The 10,117-nt window shown below is 40.6% G+C and overlaps 1 protein-coding gene across 1 annotated transcript in view; it reads right to left on the bottom strand.

Annotated features, from left to right (window-relative positions):
* Positions 1-6: 6 nt before the first annotated feature.
* The window catches only part of LOC112161789 (kinase non-catalytic C-lobe domain-containing protein 1), a 46,061-nt gene continuing 35,950 nt past the window's right edge, over positions 7-10,117 (bottom strand). The window contains exons 21-28 of the mRNA XM_036215607.1: positions 9,761-9,916; positions 8,101-8,298; positions 7,880-7,962; positions 5,397-5,547; positions 4,712-4,834; positions 4,294-4,353; positions 3,797-3,954; positions 7-2,034 (exon numbers count right to left, since the gene is read on the bottom strand). Of these exons, the coding sequence (XP_036071500.1) occupies positions 1,806-2,034; positions 3,797-3,954; positions 4,294-4,353; positions 4,712-4,834; positions 5,397-5,547; positions 7,880-7,962; positions 8,101-8,298; positions 9,761-9,916 (1,158 nt within the window). The 3' untranslated portion in view covers positions 7-1,805. The remainder of the gene's footprint in view (positions 2,035-3,796; positions 3,955-4,293; positions 4,354-4,711; positions 4,835-5,396; positions 5,548-7,879; positions 7,963-8,100; positions 8,299-9,760; positions 9,917-10,117) is intronic.

Raw genomic sequence — 10,117 nt, 5'->3', positions numbered from 1 at the left:
AAGTAATTTTGAAAACTGTATCTGTGCTGGAGTTGAAAGAAGTGAAGCTGAAAGCAGCTACTTCAAGCTGAGGGGAAGGTCTCAACCAGCACATGCAAAAACACACAAATAATAAATATCTCCTATGAAAGACAGGACAAGCACAGCGCTGTCTGCCTCGTCATACAAAGGATCAATAAGTTGTGTTTATAATCACAGCCTATTTTACACATAGTTACAGAAACGGTTTACTATCAATCAATCAATAGTTATGTGGCGAGAGATGTCTATAGAAGGCAGAAGTCTATAAACATGCATGTGTCAGACTGTAAGGACCCTGTAGTAGTAAACATGTTACTACAGCAGAACTATTGATTTTACAGCACAGATTTTCTAGCTCTTAACTTATGAAACAATCAGCCAACAGTCACAAAATAACTATCATTTACATTTTATGATATATTGTTTTAAATATTTATGGCCCACCGCACCGAAAATGCTGACGCATATTCACATCGTAATGACAAACGCAGTCATTCCAGTGTCAAAACTGGGCTTGTCTGGAACCTTTCTGCTCTCCTTGGCTTGTTTACATTATAAGTGGGGTCATCTGGACCCCACAAGACAGTGCGCTGAACTTTTTTTTATCTTTGATTTTTGAGTATCACTAATGTCCATGGCAGACATAAAATCCTGTCCACCTTTGTCCACATTTGTGATGGAAGAATCACACATCAATATGTGGGTGGAGTCATCTGGACCCCAAAGAGAGCAGAAGGGTGCATAGCTCTTTAACTGGGTTTAGAACGTTTTCTTTGAAAAGAAAAGAAAACAAAAAAACAACAGTACTGACACTTGCCGCCTGTTTTCTGAGCTTTGAACGACTGTTTATCAAAGACTCAATGGGAAATGAGGGTCTTACTTTCTTCTTCTAAAAGTTTTACTACATTTTAGTTGCACACCTGAGATAACTCGATCAGATTAGGAAATGTAAACTGTGTTATATTTTTTTTTGTCAGATATACATGTCAAAAAGTGACAGACTGAAATATGAACAATGGTAGTATAGCACTTGAAAGAAAATGACACATCTAAATTTCAAACTAATCCCACAAAAAAAAAATAATAATAATTAAAAGTATAATTTACAGTAGGTAACAAATCTTTCAGTTGATGTCCCTTTTTGTGCAACAACAGGTAGGTTTGTGTGTTTCTGTTGACCTCAGCTATTGTCACTTGAACAAAACAAATGTCAGAATCAAAAAAGATTTTCTCCTAAATAAGCCGAACGTTCGCCCTTCAAAGGCACGTAAAAGCGGGATGCCACTTAAAGCATCAAACATGAGTTAAATGGTGCTCCGGATGTGTTCATCCTAAGCAAACGTTGATCCATCACATGGTGGCAGCTGCCTTTCACAGCGCCTCAAACCTTGGCACATGTTGCCAGTTTATTCAGTTTTGATAATCAAACTTAACTTTAAATATACATTTTACAGTTTTGATAAACGTTGTCCAAATGTGAGACTATGATTGACATCGATGCTCCAGTCCAATAACACAGAAGCACAAACAAAATGAAGGAGAATCACTGTGAAGAAGAAACATGTCTTTTCCTTTTGTGTGAAAGCGAGTTAATCAAACATCAAACAGAGCAGAGATTAGCTGCAGAACCTGCTAGAAATGAGAGTGATGAAGCCAGTTTCCCTGGAAGCTGAAGGTTATGCTGCAGACTTATGAGAAACATCACAGCAAAAGAAACATCAGAGCAGGGACGACAGAGGCATCGACCTTGTCACAGTGTCTGACTTTGTAAAGTGATGGGGCTTTCACTGGAAGGTGGCCTTCACTCTTTTCAGAGTGTTGTGGATTCTTCGCGTCTGACGCTCGTTGGACTGCTGAAAGTTGGCATCGTTGTCAGCTGCCAAAAGGTGGATGTCCGAGTTGGCAAGCCTGGTAATCCGGCTGTGCAAGTAGGCCTGAAGGTCTCTGTCTGGCTTGTAGGGGTACAGAGCCTCCTGGAAGGCGTGGACCTGACTCACCACCTTTGCTATGCTCCTGGAAACAACAACAGACGGAATACGTGAGAAGCGGATACAGAAAAAAACAGAGGACAAAACTAGAAGGGTGAGACTGCATCTGTTCTCATCGTACCAGCACCGTCATGACCTGATTTGGGGAGAACGAGGTCGGCCGGGGTCTATCATAACCAGCTGTGTTTCTGTCTTTGTTCTGACACCAACATCTGGTTACACCCAAACACTTTTCAAGCCTGTGACCAGAAACTTCTTTTCCAATCATCCCCCGTCGCACAGGCGCCATCTGGAGCAGCACTGACACCTTTACCAGCAGCCCAAATCCAACAGCTGTGCCAGTACTCCACGAGCGCCACTCGCTGTGACCTCAGCATCTGGTCAGCCATATTGGAGTGAAGGAGAAGGACACAGGAAAATATGTGCTCTTACAGAGAAGGCCAAATTTGTCATAAACAGATTCCCGAGATGGAGAGAGCAGGCTAATTCTCCATTTATGACAGTAACTTCCTATCTTTTGCCACTAGATGATCATTTCCTCGACTGGTTGCATATTTGATTCACTTCATTTTTTAACATCACCCTTGAGAGAAAATTCAAGCAGTAGCATCATAAATGGAATGACTGAGGAAATGAGAGCAGCACTTCAGAAATGCATTTACTGAGAGTTTAGCTCCACACATGGTTTTGTAGAGATAGTTCCTCTTTTAATGTCCAACCCGGCAAAAGCAGGACGGTGGGACATCTGCTGCCTGTCAACACTTTCATTCCACACAGTTTGTAACGTTCTGCACATTTCCACAGAGCTGGAAAAACTGAGATAGAGGTACAGCATCAGGCAGCCGACTGACAAATATAAGTAATCGGAATGTGTGACAAGAAGCTTTTCATGACTTTTATGTGTGAATATACATGCTTATACATACATACATACACACACACACACACATATATATATATATATATATATATATATATATATATATATATATATATATCAGAGCCAGGAATCGATTAAAAATTAATGAATTAATTGCAAACTAAATTCTTAGCTTAATTCTGATTCGATTAACTTTCACAACCCTTTACAAATATATATATATATATATATATAACAAATTTTCAAGTTTAAAGACAAATTAATTGAACCTATGAGTATATTTTAGATAACATTGGAATTAGTACAATTCCAATTCCATATGATCTAAATTAAGTCAACAAGACTTTAGTGGCTGTGAAGTTCATCATTGACAAACTTGGAGCCAACAATAAGCTGCATTGGCTGACTTTGTGTCTTATGAAAAATCTGCGCCAATTCCTTTATTGTCAAGTTTTAAATCAACCTTCAGACTGTATTGAATATTTTAGCACTGGGAGTTTTTTGTCCACACAGCTACATGATTGGGGGTTACTTATTCTTTAAGATTCTAATTGTCTCACGTAAGCTTAAAAAGTAAGTGTCAAATTTTAGGATCCTAAAGCTTCTACAAGCAGATCTTACAATCTCAATAAATCAGATGATGCTGAAGCAGACAATTCTAGATTTCACTTTAGTCAAAGCTTCTAGGCTGCACTTAGACCTACACAGTGCACTGGAATGATGAGCTTAAGAGTGTTTATGAAGTCCTCTGGCAAACCTTTACACTTTTACTCCCATCCTTGAATTACTTGCTTCTACAGTTTTTTTCTAAACAGCACTTTTAAAACTGTTTCTCACGTTGCATTAAGTTCGCATCATTCATCCAATACCTGATATACAGGTAAACATGGGAAACAGAGGCTTGTACCTGAGTTTGTTCCACTTGTAGGCTCCAGTGGTGAGCGTGAAAGCGCCGATCTCCAGCTGCTGGACGTGCATGGCGAGGATGTGTGCTGAGGGCAGGGTGGGCCTCCTCTGAGTGTGCTGTCCCCCCATGAGACACAGGTCATCACTCTTCAGGAAAACCTAGGAATTTACATAAAAGCATAAATGAAAAGTGTTTTTTGCATAAGAGAATATAAGCAACGGATCCACTAACAGCATGATGTGGACACAGCAAAGCAAACATTTCTCTCCCACTCTTACAGTTTAGAGGAAAAGTTTGGATGTGATGTGTGTTGTTTCATGCATCACTTCTACCAAGAGGAACTTTTGAAGGGGAGCCAGCTGTAAGCTGTGAGCACACTGCTACGTTGCTTGAAGCTGTTTTTCTATTGATTTGTTTGCCCTGCAGCCCACTTTCACAATATGTGGCCATCCTAGCCCTCAGTTACAAACACCATGTTTTCACACACGCACACACACCTGCACAGCTCGCAGCTCCTCCAGGATCTCAAAAATCTTGGAAGTCAGGTGTTTCCAAGCCTTTTGGGCAGAAAAAAGAACATCAAAAGGGTAAATAGTGAATTTTCCATGCAGCTCTGGAGTCATTTAATAGGACGTACCTTTGGACTAAAGTATGGAAACTTCTATTTTCTCAGCTCCTGTGTTTCTTTAATTTAGATTTTTTTAATCACTTTCATTTCCACATTTTTCATCACAGCACTCGAATATTCTACATCTTATTTGAATTCATTAATGCTAATTTCTCATTTGTGAAACTAATTAAGTACCATCAAAGCTCTATCATAGCTGAAGAAGAAAAAAACATTTAGCTGAAGGCAGACGACTTATTACGCAAACTCAGAATTTGTGTCAGAAGAAATGTATGAGGCAGCCTTACTGGTAATTGCCTGACAATCACATTTTCCAGAGCGCGAAGGACCTGCATGGCTGTGGCAAAGTTCCTCCACTCGTAGCAGTGTTTTCCTATCCATAAGTACTTGGTCAGCAAAGCAGCTTGTGACTGAGGAAAGAAAGCACTGAGGAATATGATGGAAAACAGGAATGAAGTGCCTGTTTAGCAGAGAGAGAAAGAATGATGAACAGACAGACTGGCAGACAGGTGGATGCAGTCGCAGCCGGAGCACTGACTGTCTTTAAACCTTGAAAATGCTGAAATCAACTGAAGATAACATATAACAAAACAGTCTGAGGTTTATTGGTGGTTTGAAATGTAAAACATTTGTTTTTTCATACAATATAGTTGATGTATGAGTCTGTCTGGTGTGAAATGTCAAAGTGTGAAATGATTTAAAAAGAAACTTGCAAAACATAATAACAGAATCAACTGTTTTTTTTTGTCTGGTCTTTGCAAACAATGGAAACATTAGATTTCTTTTCAATCTTCTAACACAGTTTATTAAAAACAACATTAAACCTCTGAAACATGTTCCAGCACCTGGCGTTCTCAGAACCACTCAGCCTCAGAACCCCACAGGTGGAACTGGGTCTGCAGCCATCATCAGGTGTGATGTGGACTGCTCTGCTCCCTGACCCTCTCCCCTTCTGGACATTCCTCCTCTCACCTTCACTGAGTCACAGATGACTATTTCAGCAGAGATCCAGTTAGTGACACTGTCAGCATGAGTGAGCAGCCGCTGAAGGAAGCTGTCTGCTGTCCCCTCCTGAGCAAGCACAGCCCTGCCCCCTGCTGGTGGGACGGGCCATGACACATCCCTGGTGAGGAAAGCAGCCAAACACAAAGGAAAAGCATCATAAATGTGTCTTCAGATGTACAATTTGCTTTTGAAGATTTTGCAGTTTGGAATCACTGGGTGATTGATGAACGAATATTTCTGTTCACATTAATGGTCCAGAAATGTTGATTATTCCATGAATTAACTCATGAACTTTTGATTTGCTGCCATGCAAACTGGAGACAGAAGTGCTTTAACATGGACTTTATTAAATGAATGTGTGACCAAAAACTTGAACTTTTCTCAAGATAACAAGAGTTTGAGATGCTCATTTTGAACTCTGAACTTCCAGGCTGAGACAGCTGGGAACATTAGTCAGTGTTTCAAATGTTATCAGATCTAAAATGTATCTCTCACTGGAGAACAATGAACAATAAATGAAAAATAGATTTACAGCTGATGTCGAATGAACGGCTACAGCTGCTTCTCTGAGATGATGATTCATGTTTTCCTATCTTCAAATGAAGTTATTTCGGCTTCTGTTTTGGAGCTGCTCAAAGCAGCTGGTGATCTCTGATCAAAGTCAAATAAAAAGCAGCGGCTCACAGGAGAAACGGCTGCTTGTTCTGATCATTTTGACAGCAAGAAAAAAATCTTGGAGCTACCTCTTATAAATCATACTAAAAAGTCCGGTTGTCCTAAAGAACAAAATGCTGTAGGAGATGTGACATGAATGACGGAGAATCTTTAGTTTACAATTTACAATCACAGCTGTTGTCATGTTTTGTCAACATAATTTTATTCACATTCATTGAGACTAAACTTGAACATTTTTGTATGTATTGCAACATAGGCAAACATCTTTAAATGCTAGTGTAAAAAGCTGCACATTGATATATATATATGGCCTGCCTTTTTGTGGTTCTTTTTCAGGATGAATGTCTTGTTTTTCTCAGATGCTAATATCTTCTTTTTCTTTAGACTTTTCCCTTCAAGAGTCGCCACAGCAAATCAGCTTTAAGTTGAATTTGTTTATTTGGTTTTGAAAAGATTTCACATCAAATCTCTTTTCTGTCTCAATTCTCTGTATTCATCCAGGTTTGGGACTGGCACAATGAGACCCTGGCTTGGGCCCCCTCATAGCTACATTATATTTCTGTCTATATATATTTTAGATGCACTCACCAACCCCTTTGTTAAGTACACCTAGCTAGTACCCGCTTGGACCACTGCCTTCACAACTGCCTTAATCCTGGGCGGAATCAATACAACAAGGTACTGGAGATATTTGTCAGAGTTTTGTCCATATTGACATGATAGCATCACACTGTTCTGACCATCTGAATGTAGCAGGAATAGAGACTCATCAGACCAGACAACGCCTTTCCATCTTCTATTGTCCAGTTTTGGTGATTCTGTGTGAATTGTAGCCTCAGTTTCCTGTAGCTGTCAGCAGTGATATCTGGTGTGTTCTGCTGTAGTTCATCTGCATCAAGGTTGGACATGTTGTGTGTTCAGAGATGTTCTTCTGCAGACCTCTGCTGTAACCATCTGAGTTCCTGTTGTCTTTCTATCAGCTGGAACCAGTCTGGACATTCTCCTCTGACCTCTGACATCAACAAGACATTTCCAGCCCAACTGCTGCTCTCTGGATATTTTCTCTTTTCCTGACCATTCTCTGTAAACCCTAGAGATGGTTGTGGGTGTAAATCCCAGTAGATCATCAGTTTCTTAAATCCTCAGACCAGCCCGCCTGACACCATGTTCAAAGTCACTTCAATCTCCTTTCTTCTCCATTCTGATGATCGGTTTGAACTGCAGCAGATCATGTTGATCAACTCTACACGTCTAAATGCATTAAGTTGCTGCCATGTGATTGGCTGATTAGAAATTTGCATTAACAAGCAGTTAGACAGGTGTGGCTAATAAAGTGGCCAGCAAGTTTGTGTGTGTGTCAGCATCAAAATAGACATAAAATATTTATTTTTTATTTCATAACCGTAATATTTTCCCTGAAAATCTTTTTTATTTGTTCCCACTTATTCTTAAAAAAATGTATCCATTAAGCAGGTCATAAAGGGGTTGTGGGATTTGTGGGTAGTCATTAATAGCTTATGCATTCTAACAAGGCAAAGTAGGCCTTTAACGTCATTAACGTGTCAATTCGTGTGAAATAAAAACACTCTGATTTAAAGATTCAAATCAAAAAGAAGTGTAACTAAACTGAATCCTAATCTCTGAGTGGTGAGTCAGAACTCATAATATAATTGGAAAAACAAGGAATAAACAAGCTGATCATCTCCCAACAAAATAACAAACTAATGATGCTGAATAATCATGAACAATCACACAACCAAATAACTCTTACTTACTTATTTGGACTCAAGACTTTGTCTCTGACTCCTTGTATCCTGGAGTTGAGGAAATGAACTGGATGACATCCTTGAAATATTTCCTGATAGCAAGAGTCAAAATGAATGGCTTAAATGAAAACGCCAGCTCCTCCATTTTTGTTTTTAGAGCCATGTCCCCCTCTAGTGGTTCAAATAAAGCATCCCCACCAAGTGTTGAAGCAAGGAGGATTGTCTCCTACCTGCTGCAGGAGGGTGAGCTGCTGGGCGACGTGCTGCACGCTGACCTCCTGTTGGCTGAACGGGGGTTGCTCTTCATTTTGCAGGCAAATGCTGGACATCATGGAGGCGTGGCAGGGCAGGGGCAGGGCAGCAGAGATGGAGAAGGCCTTTTCTTTAGGCCTGGAGGGAGAGGACTCCACCACCCGTGGGATCCTCCACTGAAAACGTCCACAGAACATAGGGATGGGCTACAACATATTTTGAATTTCTGACACAACTGAAACTCTGTGAGAAGCACTGAGAGCTCTGTATGAAGAAGAGCAGCATCTGCTGACGGGATATTTCTAAGCTTAGGCTGGTTCTTTAGGTAGAGTTGATGTAACCATTTCTTTGTTTACTGAATTTGACTTAAATAAGTGTCTTTTTTTTTGCATTTTATTGTATTTATACTAAAAACAGTATGTAAGGTTAGTTAAGCCATTTGTTCAACTTGTTCAGTCTGAGCGCTTAAACCAGGGATCTCAAACTCAGTTTACTTTGGGGTCCCTGAAGGCAGAGTCTGGGTGACCCCGGGCTCACACAGCTGGGGTCACAGCTCAGGTGCGATGCTGGAGCGGTCTAGCTGCAGACGATGGCTCATATTAGCTGTAGGTTGGCTGCAGCTTCAGGCTCTGCTGCCGACCTCGCAAAACTCCAAACTCACATACGTTCATGCTAATCCCCCTTTGCTCGCTGCGGTTCAGCTTAACCAAGCGAAACAGATTCGCAGCGAAGCAGAGCCCTGACCGCAGACGCAGGACATGAACGCTGCAGTGGGATTCCCTTTCTCACTTTTAAAGTTACGTAAAGACTGCGCTCGCATCGGAGCTGTAACGCTAGTGGTGTGAGCCCGGCTGAGGCTGGGCTGTATGGGGTTCCATATGATTTTGTGTCCACTATGTCTTTGGTCCATTGTCTGTCTACTGAACAAGTTTATTGAACATTTGTTAATCTCTATGTACTACTGAGCAATATCTTCTGTGAAACGACAGGAGCTAACGACGCTAGCAACTGTTGCTAAGGACTTTTCTGACAACCAGATCCAACAACAATAGCAAATGTAAAGTTTTAAGCATAAAGAAAGCTGAAACATCACAAAGCAAATACTAAGCTATCATCAAAGAAGTGGGAACAGAAGATTTTGCTTAGTAGTACATAGACATGAAGAAATGTTCAAAAAACTTGTTCAGTCGACATAGACAATGGACCAAACACATCTTTTTGGCACAAATGGAACCCCATACAGCACTGGCTGCAGATGTTGAGAAAATAGTCACTTTCTAAAAAAAAAAAGTTAGGAACTCAGTAATGTGAAGCAGGGTGTCAGGTTTCCTGCCCTAAAAGTTTCCCTGCTTCAAGCCTGGTCAATGTGCCGCCCCCAAGAGCTATATATCCCGCCGTGATTGGTTGGTTCATCAGCTCCACACATCCCACAGTAGAAGTGCCAGTCATACAAAACACACAGGCCGCAACTTTCATATTAAGGTGGGGGGCACAAAATATCATCTTATGGCGGGCCTCCAACCTGAGATTCCTGGTTTAAAGGTTTATTTATTTGCAGTGGATATTAATAAAAGCTGATTGCAGCTGCATAAAAAAGCTTAAGCAAGATTAAGATCCCCATGAAAAACATAGACTGACTTTCCTACACAGATCCTCCAAAGATGAACGCAAACACACAGAGTCATCTTCATCAAATGCAGTTTGACCTCCTTTTCCCAGTGTGGCTGCAGGTGAAGTGTGGCAGCCGTGCAGCGCATGGAGCAGCGCCTCACCCTGGCTGTAAGCAGGAATCACCTGTGAAGCAAACAGAAACCGCCCCAACAGAAACACATTTAAAGGAATAGTTGTGACTTTTACAAATATTTAGAATACTGTTTCATTAGCCTTATGAAACCTTCAATTCTGGTTACTTTCTAAATTGCTATTTTACTATTTACTTTAATGTAATTTAGTTGTATATTCTGAAGAAAATTCCTCAGTACTTGTCATTAAACC

Source organism: Oryzias melastigma, linkage group LG15 (assembly GCF_002922805.2).
Source record: "Oryzias melastigma strain HK-1 linkage group LG15, ASM292280v2, whole genome shotgun sequence".
NCBI classification, from domain to species: Eukaryota; Metazoa; Chordata; class Actinopteri; order Beloniformes; family Adrianichthyidae; genus Oryzias; species Oryzias melastigma.
The sequence above is the reverse complement of the archived record's forward strand: the minus strand, read 5'-3'. Positions and strand labels throughout refer to the sequence as shown.